This window comes from Trachypithecus francoisi, unplaced genomic scaffold (assembly GCF_009764315.1).
Source record: "Trachypithecus francoisi isolate TF-2019V2 unplaced genomic scaffold, Tfra_2.0 Lachesis_group19, whole genome shotgun sequence".
Lineage (NCBI taxonomy): Eukaryota > Metazoa > Chordata > Mammalia > Primates > Cercopithecidae > Trachypithecus > Trachypithecus francoisi.
In genome coordinates this window covers 29,355,827-29,380,629 of record NW_022681464.1, presented here as the reverse complement: position 1 = coordinate 29,380,629, position 24,803 = coordinate 29,355,827, and the positions used below count along the sequence as shown (strand labels likewise).

Here is a 24,803-nt window from a genome sequence, read left to right as displayed (position 1 = left end):
AATAATGATCAAAATACCAACCAATTATCTTAATTCTATAGTCTATTTCAACCATATATTAGTACACCTCAACTTTAAGTGACATTTCTCTTGATTTACATAGTATCCAAGACAGAAGTCAAGTATTAGAACATTGCAGTGCATTTTTGCATTAGGGAAACGTAAACATCATAGCATAAGCTCTAGCCAAATATAGACCCTACTTCTAGAATACTGAAATTAAGAAATTTATGTAGATTATAGCTATAATGACCTTCATAATATTTTAGGAATCCCAGTATAATGACCATTCCCTTCATCTCAAGCCATTCCAAATAAAATTTAATCTCTTTTGAAAAACTGTTGATTTCACTCTGTTCATTGTTGTCTCATTTCATTTGTCAATGTGCTGTAGCCTGGGCAGCAATTATGTCCATCAGTGGGCTCCCCAAGTCCTAGTGCTAATTTTTTAGCACTAGAAAATTTCCGGCCGGGCATGGTGGCTCATGTCTGTAATCCCAGCACTGTGGGAGGCTGAGGCAGGTGGATCACCTGAGATCAGGAGTTTGAGCTCCGCCTGGCCAACATGGTGAAACCCCGTCTCTACTAAAAATACAAAAATTAGCCGGGCACGGTGGCACACGTCTGTAATCCCAGCTACTCAGGTGGCTGAGGCAGGAAAATCACTTGAACCCAGGAGGTGGAGGCTGCAGTGAGCTGAGACCGCACCACTGCACTCCAGCCTGGGAAACAAGAGGAAAGCTCCGTCTCAAAAAAGAAAAGAAAATTTCCAAGCCTCTGTAAAGAGAAACAGGAAGAGTCTGCAGAACTAAGTTAGAAGAAAGTGTGGAGTTAAATCCCACGTGGGCCACAGAACATACAAATCTTAAGGAAAAGTAGAGGAGAGAAAACAGGCTTTCAGGTAAAGCATCCACACGGATGGGCTTTTTTAGGTTAATTGTGAAAGGGAAGAGGGCCCAGGTAGGCCAGAGTGCCAGAGCCTGCACTGAGATTTCGTATCTCCCAGAAGACCTGCAAAAGTGCTACTGGCCACAGTCTATGGACACCGCAAAAGAAGAAACGGCAGAGGGGCCCCCTGTGCAGCGCCTGGACAAGCTACTTCCAAGAGTCAAACTGAAGGCTGGGGCTAGGACTTTATGATAAAGATCTGCATTTGTTCAAATGTAAAGCATTCTGCACTAAGATAACAAACTGATAGCAAATATTCATATAGTGCTCATGTTTGAAGCACTTTTCAAGCAGTATCTCATTTAACACCCATGCTCCTGTGAGATCAATGTTATCATCATCCCCATTTGACTGAGGAGGAAACTGAGGCACCCAGAGGTCTGGGCAGAGCTGCGATTTGCTCCAGGGGATGTGGCTCTGGAGTCTGTTCTTAACCACTATGTGATATGGTTTCTCAAATAAGGTTGCTCCAAATCCCAGAGTCAGCAAAGGCTGGGGGCCCCACACAGCAAAACAGAAGCATGCCACACACTGCACAGAAAGGATGGGGATTGAATGGGGAGTGTCTCTGTCGACTTATGTCATTGCTTTGTAATGCTGTCTTTTAACACGTTCTCTCTTCTTCAGTTGTTCCCGAAAGCATCACAGGTAATAATGTGATTTCATGTTCTATCATCTTCTCTTTATTGGATTCTTTTATTTGAACAGTTGACGAGAATTCTGGAATTGATGGGCCATGGGTTTGAAAGCACAGACTGTGGAATCTGACAGGCTGGGTTCAAATCCCAGCATAGTTACTTACCAGTTGTTAGGGCTTAAACAACTGAATCAGCATCTATGACCTTTAGCTTGCTTCCTCCTTTACAAAATGAAAATAATAACCATAATTCCTGGAAGGGCTACATGAGGATTAAATGAGAGACCACATCAGCCAGTGCTCCAGATGTTCAGAGCACATGCACTGCCTAGGAGTCTTTTCAAGTGCAGGGGCTGATTCAGGGGCACAGAGTGGCGGGATTTTTGCATTTCCCACAAGCTCCCAAGTGACGCAGATGCTGCTGGTTGGTGGACTACTTTAAAGTTTTCAGTATGTCTTCATTATTACTAATGTTAATGGCTATATTCTACTCCACAGCTACAGAACCAGTTAGAGATTGTGACAGTTTACATTAGAACTCTCCAACGAATGAATCAAGTTTGTCTCAGCAGACTGTAGTACAACGAGATGGGAGCCTCGTGCCTTATGCCCCTACAGTGCTCCCCATATTCACTCCTGCCTGGATCTGGTCTAAGAGTCCACTCGCTGACCCGTAACAGCCAGGAATGTGGAAATAATTCACGTTTCTAAGTTAAGTTCCTTAAAACTGTATGTCAAAAACTATAGCAACTTGAAATACCAGAATTAATCCACAAGCACAAGAAACTTATCCTCAACACTTATTTCTCAGATTACGAAGAAAATGAAGGATTTTTTCAAATATCAAATTTACATATACGTGTATATATATGTGAAGATATTATCTATGAACATTTTGTCTAAATAGAGGGTGAACAGAGAAATATACAAATAGGAAATTCGATTTTAAAGCTATAGATAGTGTACTTAACTAGTTGGGTCCCTGGCACATGGTGAAAGGGCCCAAATGGGAACCGGTGTATAAATAATTGCTTCCTTTTTCTTGTGTGAAGACAGAAAGGATGGGGATTGAATGGGGAGATACTAGGCTGAACTGGGTTAAACTGGACTAGGGACATGAAGTAAAACTAGAAATTCATGATCACAAGCTCCCAAACTAGTCCTGACATTTTAATTTGCAACTGAATTACTCACAAAGGAAGCAACATCTGTCTCTGTCATTCCTTAGCATTCCTTTCTGAACTCCTCCTCTTCTCCCCTAGAGGCCTACCACCTAATGCTGTCTTAAATCTGCCCACCTCTTCCGGCAGCACGTTTTACCCGCACTCCTCCCAGACTGGATCAAAACCTTCCAGGTTCACTGTCAGTTGGGGGAAAGCAGTACACTTGACCCTTGAATGACAGGGGTTTGAACTGTGCGGGTTCACTTATATGCGGATGTTTTTCAATGAAAGTCACACCAAGTGTGCCTGCCTGTCCTGCTTCCCTTTCTACCTCCTCTGCCTCCTCTGCCTCTGCCACCCCTCAGACAGCAAGATCAACCCCTTCTCTTTCCCCACTTCCTACTCAACCTGAAGACAAGGAGACCTTTATGATGATCCACTTCCACTCAATGAATAGTAAATATATTTTCTCTATCTTATGATTTTCTTGATAACATTTTCTTTTCTCTAGCTTGCTTTATTGTAAGAATACAGATGATATATAAAACATACAAAATATATGTTAATCAACTGTTTATGGTATTGGCAAGGCTTCTGGTCAACAGCAAGCTATTACTTAAGTTTTGGGGAAGTCAAAAATGTGTTATAAGCAGCGTTTTGACTGCAGGGGGTTGGCGTCCCTAAGCCCTGAGTTGTTCAATGGTCAACTGTAATTCAGGGTGTGAATGAGTCCAGATACTCCCAGGAAAGATTTGGATTACAAAGAGGATTTTCAAGTGGCATTGCCTCTTTCCGGTGGAGATGGTGCTGCAGGGTTGGAGGTGCCCAATGGGCTGGTGGAGTGGGGATCACTAAGAAGCCTGAGTCCATCCTCAGCCCTCTCCCTCCAGGTCTCTCCAATTCCCTCAGCTCTCCGGGGTTACATAAATGAACTCAATCACTAGAGGCCTGCACCATCTTCCCTCTGCCCTGCAGCCCACAGGATTAAAAAACAACCAAGGTCCCTGCCTGGAGAAAGAGGAGCCGAATCACACACCTTAGGATGGAGAGGGTCTTCAGAGAAAGGAAATTCTCATTGGGGTTGAAAATGTGAAAAGCTAGCCCAAAGCAAACTATGTACATGCAGGAGTTGCCTAAAAGCACATGTGCTTAAAAACTCCAAAGAAAACGCAGACACGTTTGACTTACGATATCGTAAGATAGCTCCTACCTCCGTTATTTTTGAAAATTCTGTTACCCAAGACTTGGGCAAAATTTATCATATCCACCCCCGACCAAAAAAAAAAAAGCCCTGTCTGTCATGAATGAAAGTTTGCTGTCATATGTAAGTGGATCTTTTTTAGGAAGAAAGAAAAGGCTCTGTCAGGTTGCTATAAACTATAAGCTAAAAGGTAAGAAGTCTGACTGTAAAGAAAGTGTTGAGGGCGGGCGCGGTGGCTCAAGCCTGTAATCCCAGCACTTTGGGAGGCCGAGACGGGCGGATCATGAGGTCAGGAGATCGAGACCATCCTGGCTAACACGGTGAAACCCCGTCTCTACTAAAAAATACAAAAAACTAGCCGGGCGAGGTGGAGGGCGCCTGTAGTCCCAGCTACACAGGAGGCTGAGGCAGGAGAATGGCGTAAACCCGGGAGGCGGAGCTTGCAGTGAGCTGAGATCCGGCCACTGCACTCCAGCCTGGGCCACAGAGCGAGACTCCGTCTCAAAAACAAACAAACAAAAAAAGAAAGTGTTGAAAGGAATTTGGAGAATCACTGAAAACCCAGAACACGCCTCATTAGGTTCAGCTTCCTGTAGTGCTAGTGTGGGCACAGCAGCGTCTGTTGTCCAGTTTATGATCACGGGCATTAGATAACACAACCTCATATTCAGATTCAATCTCTACCCATACCCTTTGCTGTAGTGTATCTCAAAGGACTGAAAAGATCATTTATTTCTGGGCCATCTAGAAGCTCATGCTCTTATAAAGACTCAAAACCATTTAGCACCCATGTTCTCTTGAAAGAGAAGAGTAGACAAAGGAAAAGTTTTTATAAATCTGAAAATGCAAAAGAACTTTATAGGGCCCAAAACTTTAAGAGTTCACCTGTTTCCCCTGTGATGATCATGTAGCAAGCAGAGAATTATTTCAGCTTTAAGGGTACAAGTCCACTAATTGCCCAGCCTCTGTGAATCCCTCTTGAGGGCAAGGGCTGAATCCTGCTCCTCTTTGCAGCACTTAGCAAGCAGAAAGATGCTCAGTTAACAGCGGATGAGTTGAATTCAGCATCTTAGAGCACTAAAAATGTTAATTAAAGAAGTGTGCCTGTGCAACGTTTCAAATCCTAAAGCTACGTTTTCTTTCATGTTAGTTTATCAAGGTCAATCCATATCTCCCTTTTTTGAACAAATTAATTCATACTACCTTATCCCTTATATAAATTCTCCAAAGAAATCTTTAAAAAGGCAACTTGACTATTGGTACAATGCAATGAATGACAGTTAAGTCAAGAGAAGTAAAATCGGTTCTACAAATGAGAGTTCTAACATATGACAGACCTACAGATGACTAGTTTACATTGACGTTCCTAAGATTTTAAAGATACATACTACACCGGAACTCCTGTATCGATCCTGCTTTCGAAATGGCAGGTAAAACACCAAAAGGTGTCTTGAAACTCAAGTTTTATTGGATAACTGAAGTAGGGCTTTGACTGGCCTGGACCCACTTGGGTGAAAATTTCATCCAAGTGGTCTCACATATAACTAGTGGTTCCTGGAAAAGAAAGGCTTCTTCCTGCTTGAAAACTACTTAGTAATGACAAGAGGGTGGTCTTTCGGTGACATTTGCCCGGGGAGCCAAATTTTAATATCAGGATGACACAAAGATTTAAGTTTTAGATGAATGGGGTCTACTTTCTCCCTTGGCAGGAAGTATTTCTTTTTCTATTTCATGGGTCAGCTTGAGTACAGAGTGAACTGACATCAGATATGAGTTTATATCAATTTAAAATAATACTCCTGAATACTGGTTGCAACATTAATATATGAGTGCATGAAAGAGAATATAAAGGTTCAGATTTCTTTCCCAAAATGACTGCTGCAAAACACTAAGTGCATCACCTTTTAACTGTCTTTATTTTGATCTAGTTTAAACAGGTAAAGAAGCCAAAATTTTGCCAATGAGACTACTTGCCAGGTAGAAGCGATTAATTTATAGATTCCTGTTACAAAAGCCAAAATAGTAGGTGCTCAGTAACTACTTCCTGAATGAAGAAAGTTACATACTTATGTACAAGACATTTAGTTTCTCCACCAACTTGAACTTTTCATAAAGGAGAGCAAACATTCTTGCAGCAGAAAAAGGAACGTAGCCACAAACTAGTATTAAAAATCAGAAAAACACCTACTCTGTAAAAGGCAGTTAATCTTAATAGCTCCAAATAACCATAGCAAGAAGTCCTGTTACAATTGCTATACTCCTTTCATGTTTATAAAAATTTGATTCCATCTATAAGAAATAAAGAACATCCCTCCCTCTTAGTCTTCAAATTCAAACTAGGACTTTAGCATTTATTTCAATAATACATAAAACGCATGCCTTTTTCTATTAAGTAGATACATTAAATATTCCTTCTTCCTTGCTCCTACAGCACCTGAGTCGATTCCCTGAGCTGTCAGCCTCTGGCTTCTCCTCAAAGGTAAGTTAATGAACAACTAACTGTGTCAGCCTGCTTGCAGCCTGCTGCAGTTTCCACCTCGCAAACTATAAGGACCAACGGCCCACAGTGAAGACAATAAAACACAAGCAGGGGATGTGCACCAGCCCCCACCATCTTTCCACTAATAGATGTCCTCTCTACAGAATTCCTTAAAAGTATTTCTGGAAATAATCTAGGTTAGGGTCAAGCAAGTGCAACTAAAGACACCTTTGTCACAGTTTGCAAATGCTTCACACTTTTGTTTGGCACAGGAGAGAGACATGTCTACAGAAACTGTAGTGACAAAACTATGACATTCAGGATCTAAACTTTATTAGTATTTTTTCCTCTGAGAATGATAAAGAACAAAATTTTTAATTTCTATCATCCCTCTAACCTGAAGTACTGTTCTCTGAGGTAGGAAAAATGCTCTATTTTTATGCAAAGAGGATAGTTATAAGGATGGAAGATACAGTGGTAAGCAGTTTAAAATGGACTACATGACCTCCACCTAGGAGCTTGCAAACCATACCAATAACTGTATCATTTTAGATCACAATAGCTATTTGGGGGACAAGGGAACTAAAACTACCCTTTACTTTTAACACAGCCATTCAAGAGAATTAAAGAGTGGACCAGTTAAAGCAACCATCACAACCATCGTCAAAATTCCTCACTCACCCCAAAAGCCAGATACTTCACATGAGAAATCACACATTCCATAATCTTTGTTAATCCTTGAATGCATTCATTTTTCAACCAGTCCCATCTATAATATACTTAATAATAGCCTCAAAAAGTAAAAAGAGTAAATGCATTTAAAGAAACGGGCTCTTCATCTTTTGAGAAACTTGCAACATCAGTAGAAAATCAAAACATCAGTGTGTGACCTCTCTGTTATCAAGAAGTCTCTAAGATGGTCAACAGTGGAATTCCGTATGACACTACTCGATGAAGTCCAGTCAGTATTAGGCTAGAGAGCCTATGTTTATGATTAAGTAATAATGACTGAAGCTGGAGCTGCACCAGGCATTTCCTGGGGGTTAATGACCAGCCAGAACAGTTGATAACCCAAAGCAATGCCACAGGCCAGCGACCTCTGCCAGCCATTAAGCCCTAGGAAATGCACTGAACCTCAACCCTTACAGTGATTTTAATACATAAAGAAGAAAAAAGTTTGTTATCAACTTTCTACTGAGCAATACTTCGACTGCTTAGACTTCATAAGTGAAAAGCTGACTATGAAATATGTGCAAACTGAACAACTTTTTGTAGTGTTTTAACTAACAGGGACTTGGAGCTAAGATCTTGTTTGAGAGCCATAATAATCATATAAGCCACATATGGACACTCAAATCTATATTTAACTTAGGAGTTACCTGACAATAATGCAATAATAATAAAAGCATCAGTATACAGTCTTTTTGGAGCTGATTTATCTTACTCAGGTAAATAAAAGATAATGACTGAAAGATTGCATTCCTTAGAACAAAACAAAACCAATGAAACAAAACCCTCTTATCTTTTGTGGTTCTTTACGTCACAATTCTATATTACACTGGTGTCAAGAAACCAGCAGACAGATGCCAGTAGACAAACTGTTTCATCGTTATCCCAAGGCCATGCATGCCTTAATAAACTTCCTTAGGCTTTTAACTGTTAATTAATCAGGTGCTATTCTAAACTAGGGCATTTCAAGGGTGTTTACTGTATCAGAAGAATGTGAACATTTATTTTTTCTTTCAAAGAAAAAGCAAACCCTAAATTCTCCTCCCCATTCTTAAAACTCTCCAACACAACCTGTCAGAAACGGACTACACACCCGAAGTACAGAAGACACATAGCCTACAGGTCTTGTGTATTTTAGAGAACTTTGGTGTTTATATTACCACTCACAGCCCCTTTCTCAGTTGGCCTTGAGGCTTGCCCATTAGCTGGTAAACGTTTGAAAGGGTCAGTTTGTCCAGAACTGGAATTTCCACTTTGGAAAAAGCACAGAGGTACCTGACATATGTTCCTGGAGGGCCTGCACTATACCTTCAGACTTGCAAAATTCCTACTTCTGCTTGATGGCAGGCAGGTCAAAGTTGTAAAACCTTCAGTGGCTATGCCTGCCTGCAGAATAGAGCACAGTGTCTGAAGATCCCTGGTTCCTGACTCCCAGAGAGTGTCCAAAAAATGAATATAACTTTAATAATACTCACGAAAATACTACCCTGGGGAAAATAAGGGAAGAAGCATCTAACATTAGAGGCTCCAATCTCGACCCAGAATTTGGCACTGCTTAGACTTAAATAATGTTAGGGTTGAAATAATTTCTTCCTCTTTGATGAGGACAGTGAAGCCAAGAGAAATGAAGTGATTTGTTCATGCTGACTCAGCTGCTGGGTTAGCACTCTTACTCTCATTACCTACTTCATAGGTATTATCTGCCCTCTAGATGGTGGGCACCACAGGCCCATACACTAATTTGTAGCCTGACTGGAATTGCAGATACCACGTTCCCACCTGAATAATAACTTTAACAAGAGACTTTAGTTTATGAAAATTGCACCCCACACGGCCACTTCACATTCGACCACATGTTACAGTATAAACTGGCACTCAACTGCCTGGCTCGCCACTCTCCACCCCTTTTCTTAAAAAAAAAAAAAAAGAAAGAAAAAAAGCTACAGGAAGTGGGATTGGCACGTTTTCTTTTCAATAATTTATAACTGTTTTTCTACCTTCCAAAGTCATGGCGAAAATGTAATAGAGTCTTTTAAGGGATACTTGATTTAAATATGTCTTAAGCAACTGCTTCCTTTACATTTATAGCGTTCTCGCACTCTTTGCCTTATAAAACTCACACATTCAATGAAGAGCGGCTGCAAGAGTGAGCTAATCCTTTTGTTCGGCGAACTTTGAAGTTTTTCGCCTTACTTCACAGAAGTGATTTGTTAGGTAGCATGCCCTCTCTCACATTTTTTAAGGTTAGGTGTAAAGTTTCCCAAAAAGCACCAAGAGAGTTAACTTCTAAGGGTGAAACCAAATCCGATTCAGTACATTGCCTACTTTTTAAAACTTCCCCCCTGCCCAGAGCTGCATTAGCACAAAAGTTAGTCCCGAAGTGGTACCAAAGAAACATTTCATGCATAGAGTTTGGTTTGGTTACCTGGGTGGGGGAAACAATAGCAGGTGAAACTACTGTGGGAGAATTGGTGCTTCTGTGCCCATTGGCTTCTGGAAGAAGAGGCAGGGGGTCGTGTTTCACGGAAACCACCACCACCGCATCCACAGGCTCCGAGGGGCGGATACAAAGTCTTTTGGGGGAAGAGGGGCCGCAGATTTCCCCCGACCCGAACACGGACTCGTACAGGGCGCGCTTGGGCGCAGCCTCGGATTTCACGTCGGGCCCGACCTGGCTGTCTTTGGGGAGGATGTAAGTGTTCCCCAGCGAGGGCGGCTGGGGGCGGTGGTGGTGGGAGGGATGGGTGGGGGGGTGGTGGGAGTGGTGCCGTGCCGCCCCGTTCAGAGCCTCGGCGTAGCAGCCCTGCGGGGCGGGCGAGCCCAGCTTGGTGCCAATGCCCGCGATGCTGTTGAGCGTGGCGATGGAGACGGCGCCGATGCAGTGGTTGGTGTAGGTCTTGGAGAGCTTAGCCGCCTTGGACAGCATCTGCATCCTAGTGCCTAGCAAGTTCTTGCCGATGGCTTTGTTCTCATACCAGGTAACATCGCCCTCGCTGCAGTGGTCCCGGGGCCGCTGGAAGAACGCCTTACAGAGAGGGTTGCGTTTCGACAGGTACTTGACGAAGCTGGCGTAGGGGCAGAACTCGGTGCCCGTCTCATACATGCGGGGCAAGTTCTCCTCGTCGCTGCTCTCGGCGCGCTTCTTGCTCCACGACGACGAGCGCGACTTGTGGTAGGGCCCGAGGGACTTGAAGTAGACGAACTTGCGACCGTCCTCGTCCATGGCCAGCCCAAAAGAGTCCTCCTCCAACTCACGCTGGTTCTCGCGGCCGCGGGTACAGAAGTACATGCACGTCTCGAACCAGACCTTGTTGAGCAGCCCGAAGGGCGTGTTGGTGCTGAAGACGCTGGAGGTGTACAGCTTGCGCAGGTCGGCGCGCGTGATGGCTTGCTTCTGCACCACCGGCCCGGCGCCCTGCTCCTCGAGCTTGCGGATGACAGCGGCCAGCGTCAGGTTGGCGCTGCGCAGCTCGGGATCCTTGGTGAGGTCGAGCGTGCGGCAGTACGGGGGCTCATTGAGGTAGCGGTTGAGGGAGCTGCGGATGCTGATGAGCGACGACTTGCTGTAGAGCTGGCCGCTCTTGGAGCGGGCCTCGGCATAGAAGGAGCGCAGCACGCGGCACAGCGCCCCCTTGTCCATAGTCTCGAAGTCCGGGCTCTGCGCCTTCTCGCTCAGGTACTCCCGGAAGATGCGCACGGCGTAGCGGGTGGCCAGCCGGGTGTTCTCGCTCAGCCGGGCCCGCTCGGGGCGCTGCAGCACGTCGGGGTCCAGCTCGGCGCCGTCCCCGGGCGGCCCGCCGCGGGCCCGGGGCGCCAGCAGTCGCGGCGGCGCCTCGGGCTCCAGCGCTGCGCTCTGGTCCATATCGATCATATGGACCGGTTCGGGCTCCAGCTCCTCCCCGGCCGAGTCCTCGGGCTCCAGGGGCTCGTCCCAGTCCAGCCCCATCTCCTCCTCTTCCTCCTCCTCCTCGTCCTCCTCCAGCCCCCCACCTCCGTCCTCCTCCTCCTCCTCGTCCCCCGTTATCTGCACCTCCTGGATCTCGTCCTCCTCCTCCTCTTCCTCCTCCTCCTCGCCCGCGCTGCAGTAGTGCGGACGGCCGTGGCGGCGGCCGCGGCCCCCAGCGCCACGCTCGCCCTCGCCCCGCTCCCCATTGTTCTCGGCGGCGGCGGCGGCGGCGCTGGCGCTGCCGCCCGCGCTGGTGTTACAGTCCCCGCTGCCAGGCATTCTCGCCATATTGCCGTCTCTCTGCCAGTCCTCGGGCAGGGCGCATGCGCTATATTGGACCGCAGCGCTGAGAGCTTTTGTGTTTAATGACCTTCAGCTACCGGGAGGCAAAGCCGGGCTCTTAAAGGAGCCGCGCTCCAATTGTCATTCCCGAGCGCAGCTCCGGAGGGGCAGCGGCGCGCAGGGGATGGAGGGGAGGAGGGAGGGGGGGACAAGTTAGACGGGAGAGATAGGGTAAAGGACCGAGGCTGACCAGACCTTCTTCCTCCCCCACCCGGCTCCCACTTATAAGAAAACTTTGAAGGAAAAAAAAAAGGAAAGGGAGGGAGAGCTGTCGGTGGGGGCGAAACACTCCCAACTTACCCTCTGGCGGAGAATTGCGCGGGCCCGGGCAGGAGAGAGGGAGGGCCGGCGGGAGGGCGGGATGGTCTCGTTTCTCTAAGTAATGCCCGAGGAGCAGTGCCCCTTCCACTGCCCCCTCATTGCCCCCCGGAGCCGGGGGGTCGGGGCGGCGGCTGCGCCGGGCGGGCCACGGGTGCTGCCGCGGGAAACCCGTGTCTGGGGCCGCCCGGAGCGGAGCGGAGCAGGCAGGTTAATGAGCAGGGTGGAGGAGGCACGGCGAGGCCCCGCACCCTCTCGGCGCCCGCGGCCAGGGCGCAGCGGGCGAGGCTTGGGAGCGGGATGGGGCTGGCGGCGGCGGCGGCTCCCCCACCTACTTGCTGGCGGCGAGGCGCGGGGGCCTGGGGCCAGCCGCGCGGCTCCCAACTCCCTTTCCGACTCTTGCAAAGGAGCGAAACACGCCCCACGTCAGCCTCATCCCTTTCGACTTTTCCAACAGCCACATTTAAGCTGTCATTAAAGACCTGGGGCGCTCCCCGTAGGTCTGGGGCAAGTCCGCGCCGGTCCAGCCAGCCCCGGGAAGGAGCGAGCGAGAGAAGACTGGGAGGGGCCGGTGGGAGGGGAGACGAAGGAAGAGGCGCTTGGGACCCCAGGGGCCCCAGGGACCCTCCCGCACCCGCTCAGGGCGCCGCCCTCCCTGCCGCCGGGCAAAGTGACACAACTCCCTCGGGCGAGGCGCTCCACCAGGCTGGAGCTAAAGTCTCCCTAAGGCCCGTCGGGCAGGCGGAAAAAGCGAACTTGGGTCTCGGCCGACCCTGCCACCGCCACAATTCGGCAATTCGGAGCCGGAGCGCACTCTCACTCAAAGTTTGCCAACCGCCATTCGTTCGCCCTCCGGGCTGCGTTGCCTCAGGCGCGCGGGGGCGGGCACCTCGGAAACTGGAAAAGCAGCCAAAGAGCTCGCCGGGTCCCGCTTTCCCATAGGAGACACTGCCCCACTTCCAGCCAAACGCCCGCCCCCGGCGCGCCCAGGCTCCGGGCGCGTCCTTGCGTCGCCGCCTCCCGCTCTCCCGGCCCAGGGGCAGCGTCCCAGAGTCGCCCGGGACCTCGGCTGTTCGCTTAGGAGGCACAGTCCAGGCCACCTTCGGAGTTCGCGCTGCATCCTAACTTTCACCTCCTCCCGCAGCCCGTGTGTCCCCTGGTGCGCGGGCCAGCTGCGAGTCCCTGGGGTGAGGGGACTCGAGGGAGTAAGGTCCCCAGCAGCGCGGCCCGGTGCCAGGCCGTCCTCGTGGGAGACAGCCTCGCCTGCTCCTCGGGTGCCCTCGAATTTGCCTCCAAGTCCAAATTCTCGGCAGTTAGGCTGTGAGAATCTTGTCAACTGCCTGTTCCCCCCTTCCCTGGCCCTCCTGTCTTTCTCTCAAGGGATACATTTTACGCATCAATTAAAACCCATCCATCCATTTGGTTTTTTTGTTTGTTTGTTTGTTTGTTTTTTAAGAAAGAATGAAAGACCAGGTCTCAGGGCCGCGTGGGCTTCTGAGTGGGAGTTGACGATGTCTTTTTCTGCAGCGAACGCTGCTGGTCCTTCGCGTGCCTCCCTGGCCCTGGACGCCACCCGAGCTTTGGGGAAACCGCGCCAGGTGTGAAACAAGTTAGAGCAAGTCCCTGCCTCGCGGGCCGCCTCCGGCTCCTTGGGGAAACACACACACACACACACACACCCCACGCTCTCATCCGCCCTGCTCTCCGCGGAGAACCGTCCGGGAATCGTCCCCGAGGTGCGGTCCGAGAGGTGTCCGGCTTTGTTCACAATGCACTGCCCTCCCCACCCGCCCTGGACACGTGCAGAAAGGCGTGTTCGTTTCTCCGAGGCTGCGGTGAGAAGCTAAGTTAGTTGCACACTCGGACCCGCACGTAGTGAGCTGGTACACACTAGTCACACACGGCTACTTCCAGAGGGCTGGCCCTTTGTCCTGGGATGCTCCCAGGTTTTCGGGCCGCAGTGCGGAGAACTCAGGTGGGTGCCCGGCAAGTTACCTACCAGGGGCTGATCCCCCGCGGCCCTTGCCATAAGCGCAGGGACCCGGGGGCCGCGCTGGCTCCGGGCTGTGCTCCTGGCTTGGCCGGGGACCCAGGCCCACGCTCCAGCCTGGGAGCGGAGCTCCCCTCCAGGTCTCCCCACCTCTGCGGGCGGCGGGGTCCACCCCCGCTCCCACCAGCTCCCCTCCCTACTGGGCGAGCTGCTTTGAATTGCTTGCAGTTTGCCGGAGGCGGTGTGCTGGGTTGGACGCTCCGGGAAACAAAGCAACCCAAAACAGCTCCCAGTTGACGTCAACTTATTTCCAGAAAAGAAAATAGTTTTGTGCTCCCAGGACAAAATACCCCCCAGGGCAGGTCTCTACTGGCAAAAGTCAGAGGAAAGAAAACCCTAAGCGCAAATAACTTTTTAACGGACTTGGAAAAGCAGCAGTTTTGGGTGCTGCTTGGACAGTTTGCAAACAACGGGCAGGACCCGCGCTTAAATTCGATATGAAAAACGCACCTTGGAAAGTATGCCTTGGCCTGATTATCGGGCAACTGTGGATCTGCTTCGTTGCACCAGCTCCGGAAAGGCTACCAAAATGATCTGCCCGTAGGATACTTCATTAAATACTGGAAAAGAAGACGTCTTTGGGCTACTGTCTGTAGGAGTGATGGGAAGAACACCCAGAAAAACAGATATGAACCCTGCTTTCCCTTGACCAAAAAAAAGAAAGAAAGAAAGAAAAAAAAGTTGCTTAATTTTTAAAACCCAATAACACAAAATTACAGTGGAGTTCATAAAGTAGTTCAATTCCAAGTTTAATAAATGATCCCTTAAAAACATCCTGTGGTTCCATACAACTCAATTCCAAAATGAAAGAATCAAAAAAGCTTTCTTCTTATTATTTCTGTAGAGGCAATATTGGTTGTCGTTCTGCCTATCAGCCAGCATTCGATTCCTCTACTTGACCTCTCCATATCATGAAGTCCATTGACCACCACCTTGACAATCGAAGCTGCCGGTCACCCCTTTGAAAGGATGCTTTATTTCTTGTGCAGGATACATGACTTCTTTATAATCCCAGCACTATAGGGAACATTTATTGCAATTATTTAACTTCAGAACTCTTTATGGTATGATGTTTACAACTTTTAACAAGATTCTCCATCTTTTGGTGGTGGGGGTGGGGAGGTCTCTTTGTATATTTGTGCTTCTCCACTTCTCAAAATACTTGAAAATAGTGAAACGGTTATTTCAGGATGAAAAACTCCAAATGTTTCCCCCTTGATTCATAACCCAACTACTTCCATTTCAGGCTAACATTTTATGAAAGGTTATACTATACAGAATCATATTCAGCTCTTCCTCCTTTTTGCTTCCAGTCTTCTGAGTATCATCCCTGTTAATATACTGGATATAGTTGCTTTTTATCTGCCTGTTTCCTCTCTACTAAAGCAACACACACCCTTGTAGTTTCAGTCTGGTGCCTGGGGACATGGTGAGCATTTGTCATTTATATTGAATGAAGAGAATCTGTGTTTGGTTAAATCTTACATTTTGCAGGGAAGTTTTTGTGAAAAATTAAAAATGACACGAATCTGAAGTTCTATATTAAAAACCAGGACAAATAGTAACTACAAGGCAACATTATTGTTTGCAAGTTAAAATGAATTTAATGGCTGCTTTGGATGAATATTCCCTTATCATTATTCTCTCTCTAGTGGAACATGCTTTAGAAAGTTATTGCAGAAGTAGAGTGAGGGACCCTTTTCTCTCAGCAGAGTTAATGTTGCCTGTTCTGAAGGCAGATCTGGGGAATAGAAGTGTCTCTATTAAGAGAGGTGGGCTGGGGAGGATTTAAATTGTTAAATTTGAGGAATTTTGTGGGCTCTTGAGAGCAGAGGCCAGAAAAAGCATTTAGTTCACAATTTTAAAGACACAAATTAAAAGAGAACGCCATACTCTCTTGATGTAATTACTAAAAGATTCATAAAGGGCTTTCAAGGCTAAATATGAATTCAAATTGAAACTATTTTGGTATATCTTGGTTTTGGAGGTTTTTTGTTTTGTTTTGTTTTGTTTTGTTTCTTTTGAGACAGGGTCTTATTCTTTTCACCCAGGCTGGAGTGCAGTGGCATGATTATGGCTCACTGCAGCCTCAACCTCCTGGGCTCAAGTGATCCTGCCATCTCATCTTCCCAAGTAGCTGGGACTACAGGCCTGCTCTACCAAGCCTTCCTAATTTTTGTATTTTTTGTAGAGATAAGTTTCCCCATGTTGCCCATGCTGATCCTGAGCTCCTGGGCTCCAGTAAGCCACCACTCCTGTCTCAGAGTTTAGCTATTAATTCTGTTGAATTCAACTGAAGATCATCTTGAGTTATGTTTTTTGAACTCAGATGAAGATTGAACCCATGTAATCTCAGTTGACAAAGTGCAAGAAAAGAAAAATAACTCCACAGGAGTAGAAACTATGTCTTACTTATTTCTGTATTTCCAGTTCATTTCCAATTCAGTTTCTTGGTATATTTTAGCAGAGTGACTGGCACATAGTAGATACTCAATAAATATACACACATTTATGTGTGGGGAGAAAGCTAACTTCAACAAAACGTTGTATAGCAGAGTGGTGAAAAACTCTCTCTGAAGCCAGCCTACCTGGGTGTGAATCCTAGTTTGCCTTATTAACCACCCTTTTCTGTGGCTCAGTTCTCTCATTATATTACCTGGGTGATAATGATAACAGTCTCTACCCCTCAGGATTGTTTTGAGAATGAAATAAGTTGATATGCACAAAACACTTAACACATTGTCTGGAACATTCATACACATGTAACCATTACTTCTTATTTATTAAGGCCCTATTGTTTCCCAAGCTTGATAGCAAACAAGAAAACTAAGGCCAGAGAGGAGGAAAAAAAAAGTGAAGACATTTTCCCAAGGTCTCCCAGACCTGACCAGGGCAGGCAAGTCTGGTTCCATAGGCCGTGCTTGAACCACTTGACCATATTCAGCCTCTAGGAACCAAAGAGTGAAGAGAGGAAGAGAGACAGAGAGACAGAGAAAAAAAAAAAAAAAAAGAAAAGAAAGAAAGAAAAGAAAGGAAGGAAGGAAAGAATGAAAGAAATAAAGAGGAAGGAAAGAAAAAGTCTTCAATAATTTAGAAAGAAAGGAAAATAAGGAAGGAAGGAAAGAAAATAAAGAAAATTCAAGGGAACAATTCAGAAAGAAAAAGCAAGAAAGAAGGAAGGAAAAAGAAAGAAAAAGAAAACATCTTCAAGGGAACAATTCAGAAAGAAATAAAAGAAAAAAGAAAAGAAAGATAAGAAAGAGAGAAAGAAAGAAGAGAAGAGAAGAGAAAAAAGAAAGAATCTTCAAGGGAAAAATTCCCTACCATTAAAATACCCCTGTGTATAATTGGATTTGGGAAACTTGGAAAGGCAGAATAGTACTTTGCCAATGTCTTGGACTGTGACACAACGTATAAATGGACTGAGAAACAGTGTCACCTTTGTCACTTGGCCACCTAAACACTGGTACAATTTTTCTTGGCTATTGGAAGTAGGGATCCATCTGTGTCTGAGAAGAAATGGCAGTGAAGAATTCAGAGACAAAAGGAATGCCCAGAGATTCAACCAGACTAGAAACAGGCGCTTTCTGTTGAAATCCTGGGCTATTGTGAATCTCCTGGGGCAAAGAGGGTATTCCTACTTTTTTCTTCAATGCTTTGTCAAAAAACAGGTCAGAGTAAACTTAATGCAGTAATTGACAGAAATAGAATATTTAGTTCCTAATTGCTACCTGGTAACTACAATTCTAGGTCTTTCCACCTAATAATCACCTACTTGTTTCCTGGGCTATTTGTGAAACAAATAATGTACAAGAGAGATGTAGTTTTCCGTAAGTAAATTGGGTTTTTGTCGAGCATAAAAGTGTACCATCTTTCATCGTTATAATATTCTGATCATGAAACTTCACTTGGTTAATAAAGAAGTCAAATGTAAAGGTTGTCAAAGTTACAAGAAACCTAAAATTCAGAATGATTGTCATTTCTTTATCTTCTACTTGTATGTCTGTAAAAGGTATGTGGGATTAAAGTGGACATTAGTCCTGTAATTAAATAAAATTTTATTTCAATGTCATTGGAATACTAATTATGGTGGAAAAGGAGATAAAGGTATGTGATAATATGTCATGTAACAAATATGTATTATTTAAATAATGGAAGAACTACTTACAATGGTCTCACAATCTAAAATATTCCTGAAACGATTTGCTGTGATTTCAAATAAAGTGGTCTGTTAACTTAGTAAAAGCAAAACAAATAAAAACTTAAACACTTTCTACCCAAATGTTGGTATGAAAATGTTATCCTTATCTTCTTTTAACTGTCAATATCAATTAAAATATCCTTTTACAGGAGAATCGCTTGAACCTGGGAGGCGAAGTTTGCAGTGAGCGATTGCACCACTGCACTCCAGCCTGGGCAACTAGAGTGAAACTCTTGTCTCAAAAATAAAAATAAAATAGCCTTTTAAGAATGCAATTATTAGGCAACCTCTTCAAAAGCCATGAAAATGTTCATATTCTTTTTTTTTTTTGAGAAGGAGTCTCGCTCTGTCTCCTGGGCTGGAGTGCAGTGGCCGGATCTCAGCTCACTGCAAGCTCCGCCTCCCGGGTTCACGCCATTCTCCTGCCTCAGCCTCCCGAGTAGCTGGGACTACAGGCACCGGCCACCTCGCCCGGCTAGTTTTTTGTATTTTTTAGTAGAGACGGGGTTTCACCGTGTTAGCCAGGATGGTCTCGATCTCCTGACCTCGTGATCCGCCCGTCTCGGCCTCCCAAAGTGCTGGGATTACAAGCTTGAGCCACCGCGCCCGGCCAAAATGTTCATATTCTTTGACCCACAAATTGCTTCTAGAAGTTCATTTTCTTAGGAAATATCCTGTTTTACTTGTATTTTGGTAAAGTTTGGTTTATTGCATCCAGGCCACTTGGACAAATGAATTTTTTGGCATATGTCACAAACTATGCTGTAGAACTACATTTTATAATGTCTTACAGACCTATCTTTGTTCACAGAAGTTTAGAGAATAAGTATTTGTGGAATGGAGAAGAAAGAAGTTCAATTAGGGTAAAATCATGTCTTATCAATGTTCTATAGCAATGTCAGTTACCATTTAATGAGTAACGATAATGATAGTGAAAATAAACGTTCTGTACTCAAAGGGCAAAATGAGATAAATTTTAAAGCTCGTATTTCAATATCTTCATGACACTGAGAAAGTTTAAGGACCAGATTTTTGAGCTCTAGATATCAGAAACTGGTATCTGGGTGTATTGGGGCAATTCACAGGATGTGCGGAGTAGTGGGTATGTACCTGCCTCGTGGCTGTCTTTCTAAATGAACTAAAAAAGAAAAGAAAAAAAAATCCCCTTTTAAATACCCAGAAGCACTAACCCACATTTTGAACTAATTGACTTACTTTTTCTTAGGAAAGCTTAATTTAACTGATAGGGGCACATGGGTTTATCTGAATATTTAAAGAAGCCCTGGGATGGGTTTGTTCTATTTCTTTAATTTGATGCTAGAGATCCAGGCTTTGCACCCGATGGAAGGAGACTGCCTTGGAGAGGGGCAGAGAAGCAGCAAACATTGTGACCTGGTCCCTCTCTTCTGTGACCTAAGTTTGCAGAGCCAGGGCATGATTGCTCCCAGGGGAAGCCTCACCATTCTTCATGTTTAGTCTTCCTACAACCTGTGCCTGGATTAGGACACCCTGAGGGTCACATGGTGTCATTACTCCCAATAAAAACAAACTCCCTGACATGGATTGCATCTGTTGTGTTACAGTCTTTTCTCATTATAGCTCATTGCCTTAGACGAAAAAGCACAAAACAAAAATGTGGTTTATCATTCTTTTCTGATTATAAAAGCAGTAAGTGTTCATTGGCAAAGATTTGGGAAGAACAGAAATCTGGAAACATATATGTGTCATATTTCTTTCTTGCTAACGTGTAGTGAATGCTTGCTGTGAGCCTGGGTTTTTACATTAACACTCTCGATTTCTTCTTATGAGTATATGTGAGGGTTGTTTCTATTCCTGTTTCACATGTGTAGAAACACAGAGAGCTTCAATAACTTGCCCAACCTCACAGAGTTAGTGAGGCCAGACTGTAGGGCACACACACTTTCTGAACAACTCACCAGACCATGACCTTTGAGTTCTATTTCCACTGCCAGAGACAACCATCCAAATACATTTGGGTGTTATTTCCGTGATTTCAATCACATGCCATTTACCGTTTAAGTACTACATACAGTATTTGAAAATCTGTAATTCAAACTACGTAATCAGTGGATTTTTGGCAAACTCTGCCAAGCACCTGCTAAGAGACAGGAAGGAAAGAAGGCTCTCTCCAGGAGCTCCCTGACTCCAGGGAGGGGCAAATTTTCAATAAGCCCAAAATGGTCAATAGTGTTTCTTCTGTCAATAGCATTTCTCCTGTCTTTCTCATGGTTATCTTAGTGCAGTCTGCCATAGAAAACACACAAACTTATTCTCTATCTAGAAGTTAGTTGAACTGTCAGAGTTTAAGGATGAATTCCTCAAGCTTTTCTTGCTATTTATATGGTGTTACTTACAGAATACAGCTTTTAAGTGGATGGCCACTGAAATGTCCAGGAAAGTGTTTGCTGTGGCTACTGTTCCCAGTTCAGTGACACTTTGGATATGGTAAGTGCTTTTTAGACCTCAGTACCATGCTTTAGTGGTCAACATGCTTTCTAAATTCACTATTAACTTTGCTTTCCTAGAATTGCTAGTTTTTAGATTTACAGCCTGAGATATATTAACTTCAGTACATCAGAATTAGCTGAATTACCTGGAGAACTTGCTTAAAATATGCAGATTCATGGGTGCCAACTTCAGAGATTCTGATTTAGTAGCTCTTGAGTGTGGCCCAGGAATGTATATTTTTAACACACAGCTCAAACAATTCTAATACTAATGTGACCACACTTTGAGAAACACTGCCTCAAAGCTCATATATTAAGCAATAAAATAGTTTCCTCTCTAGCAATCATTCTGGGGCGGTGAATTCACTTGAAAATTGAATGCAAGTTGTGAAACCTCTTCAGAAGATGCACACACACACACATACACACACCAATTTTGCCTACCATTTCAGCAGGGATTGGAGTCAAGCCTGCTTTCTTGAAGCTCTGCAGCTACCTGGTCTCCAATACCACTTTAATATATATCCTCCCCTGGTCAAAACATCATCGTGGGTCCTTTCTTACTTTAGTTTCAAGTCCAAACTCCCCACAGTCTTGCCACAGTCTAATTTCCTGACATTCTCTGTTTCATCTCCCTGATATGAGTCCAGCTCTCTGCTGGGGAAGACTCCAGAGAGTTCTGGAGAGCTCAGACACCGGGAGGACATTTGGCTGGGAGTCCCCAGGGCAGTGATCATGGAACTTGCGTGTATTTCCAAATCACCCGGAAGGTTTGTTGAAGCAAGGTGCCTACATTTCTCAAAAGAAGACATACAAATGGCAAACAGGCACATGAAAATGTGCTCAACATCATTGATCATCAGAGAAATGCAAATCAAAACTACAATGAGATATCATCACACCCCAGTTAAAATGGCTTACATCCAAAAGACAGGCAATAACAAATGCTGGCGAGGATATGGAGAAGAGGGAACGCTTGTACGCTGTTGGTGGGAATGTAAATTAGTACAACCACTATGGAGAATAGTTTGGAGGTTCCTCAAAAAGCTAAAAATAGAGCTTCCATACAATCCAGCAATCCCACTGCTGGATATATACCAAAAAGATAGGAAATCAGTATATAGATGAGATACCTGTACTTCCATGTTTGTTGCAGCACTGTTGACAATAGCTAAGATTTGGAAGCAACCTAAGTGTCCATCAACAAATGAATAGATAAAGAAAATGTGGCTTGTATACACAATGGAGTACTATTCAGCCATAGAAAAGAATGAGATCGGCCAGGCACAGTGGCTCAAGCCTGTAAGCCCAGCACTTTGAGAGGCTGAAGCTGGCAGATCACGAGGTCAAGATCTGGCCAACATGGTGAAACCCCATCTCTACTAAAAATACAAAAAATTAGCTGGGCGTGGTGGCACGCACCTGTAGTCCCACTACTCAGGAGGCTGAGGCAGGAGGATCGCTTGAATCTGGGAGGCGGAGGTTGCAGTGAGCCGAGATTGCGCCACTGCACTCCAGCCTGGGTGACAGAGCAAGACTCCGTCTCAAAAAGAAAAAAGCAAAAAAAGAAAAAGAAAAGAAAAGAATGAGATCCTGTCATCTGCATCAACCTGGATGGAACTGGGGGTCATTATGTTAACTGAAAGAAACCAAGCACAGAAAGATAAACATCCCATGTTCTTACTGGAGATAGAGAGGAGAAGGATGGTTACCAGAGACTGGGAAGGGTAGTGGGGTGGTTGGGGGAGTGGTGGGAGGATTAATGGGTACAACAAAATTAGAAAGAATGAATAAGACCTGCTATTTGATAGCACAACAGGGGGACTATAGTCCATAATAATTTAACTGTAAATTTTAAAATAACTAAAAGAGTATAATTGGATTGTTTGTAACACAAAGGACAAATGCTTGAGGGGATGGATACCCCATTCTCCATGATGTGATTATTATGCATTGCATGCCTTACCAAAATAGCTCATGTGCCCCCAAAATACACACACCTACTATGTACGCACAAAAAAGAAAATAAGAAGAGAAAAGAGAAGAAATAGCGTGCTGGGTTCACCCTCAGAGTGTCTGATTCAGCCAGTCTGGGGTGGAGCTGAGCATGTGCACACCCTCAGGTGATGATGCTGCTGCTGGTTCCTGGACCCCACTGTGAGAACCACTGGCCTAGAACAGGCAGATACACATCCCCAGAAGGAAGAGTCAGCATAGCAAAGGAGGAATGGTGGGGCTAAGGATCAAGGGTGTGGAGCCTGGTGAGCCACTCTGGGTCAATTCAGGAGGACTAGAGGGTTCAGAATCTTTTTTATGGCTCCCATGGTAGGAGGGGCTGTTAAAAGGCCTGAAGCAGAATGGACTCAACCCTAAAATATCAACTTCCTTTCCAATGAGGAAATTCCCCCTCTCCCTTCCACTGATCTAAATTGTCTTGATTCTTTAAGGCCCAGCTCTGAATCCCATGTCTTTAGGAGGGTCGAAAGCAGTGACCTTCTGCTGCAGGACGCAATGGCCAGACCCTTTTGCCAGTGCCCTTCAGTGGAGCACTCTCCCTTTGGTTGTAAGTTGCAAGGTCTCCGATTTGCATTTGGCTTTTCTTCCTTCTACCCTTGCTCCTTGGGGTTCCTTCTCTTTGGGAGGCTTCACATTACATGTGATTCTCAACATTGGCTATACTTTAGAATCACCAGGGGAGCTTTTGCAAATTTAAACACTGCAGAATAATGTAAGACAAATATTAGCCCTTGCCACCCTCCCCCAACCAGAAAAAAAAAAACGAAGGAAACCGTGCCAAATTTTGTTTAAGTATTGAACATAGGATACATGGGTGTTCATTCTCTCTACTTTTGTCTATGACAAACATTCTCACAACAAAAAATATGTATCAGTGCCAGATCCCACCCCAGATTTGTTCAAATAAAAGCTCCTCCAGCTATGTGTGAGCCCCCCAAGAGCCCCTTGTACACTCTGGTTTTCTGTTACTAAATTCTTTTTAATCCTTCTTCAGGCCTCTCCTAGACTGCAGTGATTCTTGTGATTGGCTGCATGTTAATATCACCTGGAGAACTTGCAAAAAATACTGATACCCAGATCCTTTTCCAAAAGAACCAGATCGAATAGGTCTGGGAAAGTGGCCTGGGCATGAGGACTTTTCACAGTCCTGCAGGTGATTCTAATGTGCAACTAAGATTGGGACCCGCTGCCCTTAGACTAGCACCATTCACACATGTCTATTCAGGGGTCCTCAATATCAGGTCTGGCAGAGGGTGGGGAAGGGTGTGTTCTGGGGTATGTTTAGGTGGTCTGTGAACCTGCAGAAATTGTATGCAAAATGTTCTGTATATGTACATCTGTATATTTTTCTAGAATTAAAATCTATAGCTTTCCACATCTTAAAGGAGTCTGTGATGCAATATAGTTCAAGAAACATCCACGTGGGTGTAGAGCAATAAGCATATGCATCCTCTGTCATTGCTAGAAGGGTAAATGGTACAGTCTTTTTAGAGGACAGCAGAAAAATGCACATCCCTTTCAACGCAGTAATTCATTTCTAGAAATGGGCTGCACACAAAGATATATGTACAAAGGTGCTCTTGAAGCATTGTTTGTAATAAAGAATCATTGGATACAATCTAACTTCAGAGGCAGATGATGAATAAATAAATTATGTGTCATCTATTCAACAGAACACTATAGATATAAAGAATAATGTCGGTTTGTAAGTGCTGAGTGCAATGATCTCCAAGACATTTTATTAAGCAAGATAAAAACATTAGTGAAAAGTGTAAGCCCATTTGCTGAAAAAAAAACCCTCTGACCTAAAATGATCCATACATATTTTACAAATGTAACTGCAGTGGAGTAAAAAGAAAACACATAAAATCATTTACGGTGGTGACTTTGGGAGAAGAGAGTGGCATTGAGGGACTTTAACTTCTTATACTCCATACTTTGGTATTGTTTGAATTTTGCAACGTGAGTATGTGTCCCTTTATTGCTTACTTAATAGGAATTGGGTCCATGTGGTGTCATTTCTGAACTCTGTCTCCATGGCCATTGTTGCTCTGTTGAGTGGCCCATGTCTCCAGGTGCCTATTGTAGATATATGTCCTGGGTCTCTCTGCTTGCATGTCAAGCAGGTCCTCCAAACCCAATAAGTCTAAAACCAACACAATGATCTTCTTACCACCCCAACCCTCTGTTCTAGATGTTTCTATTATAGTGCCTACCACACCTCAGACCTTTCTAAGGACGCTGCCTTGCTCACAACCACTGATCAAGGGACAGATTTGTCAAGCCAAGTGGTCTATCTCATGAG

General features: G+C 45.0%; 1 protein-coding gene across 3 annotated transcripts in view; it reads right to left on the bottom strand.

Annotated features, from left to right (window-relative positions):
* The window catches only part of KCTD1 (potassium channel tetramerization domain containing 1), a 199,868-nt gene that overhangs the window by 82,256 nt on the left and 92,809 nt on the right, over positions 1 to 24,803 (bottom strand). Inside the window, exon 1 of one of the 3 annotated variants that reach the window (XM_033178077.1) lies at positions 11,746 to 12,290. The exons of 1 other annotated variant lie outside the window; for it this stretch is intronic. Coding sequence is in view for 1 of the 2 variants with exons in the window: in XM_033178075.1 (XP_033033966.1) it covers positions 9,583 to 11,391 (1,809 nt within the window). In the remaining variant the exon portion in view is untranslated. Of the gene's footprint in view, positions 1 to 9,582; positions 11,723 to 11,745; positions 12,291 to 24,803 lie in introns of those variants that run through there. One more of the 3 variants, XM_033178075.1, reaches the window with a different exon arrangement.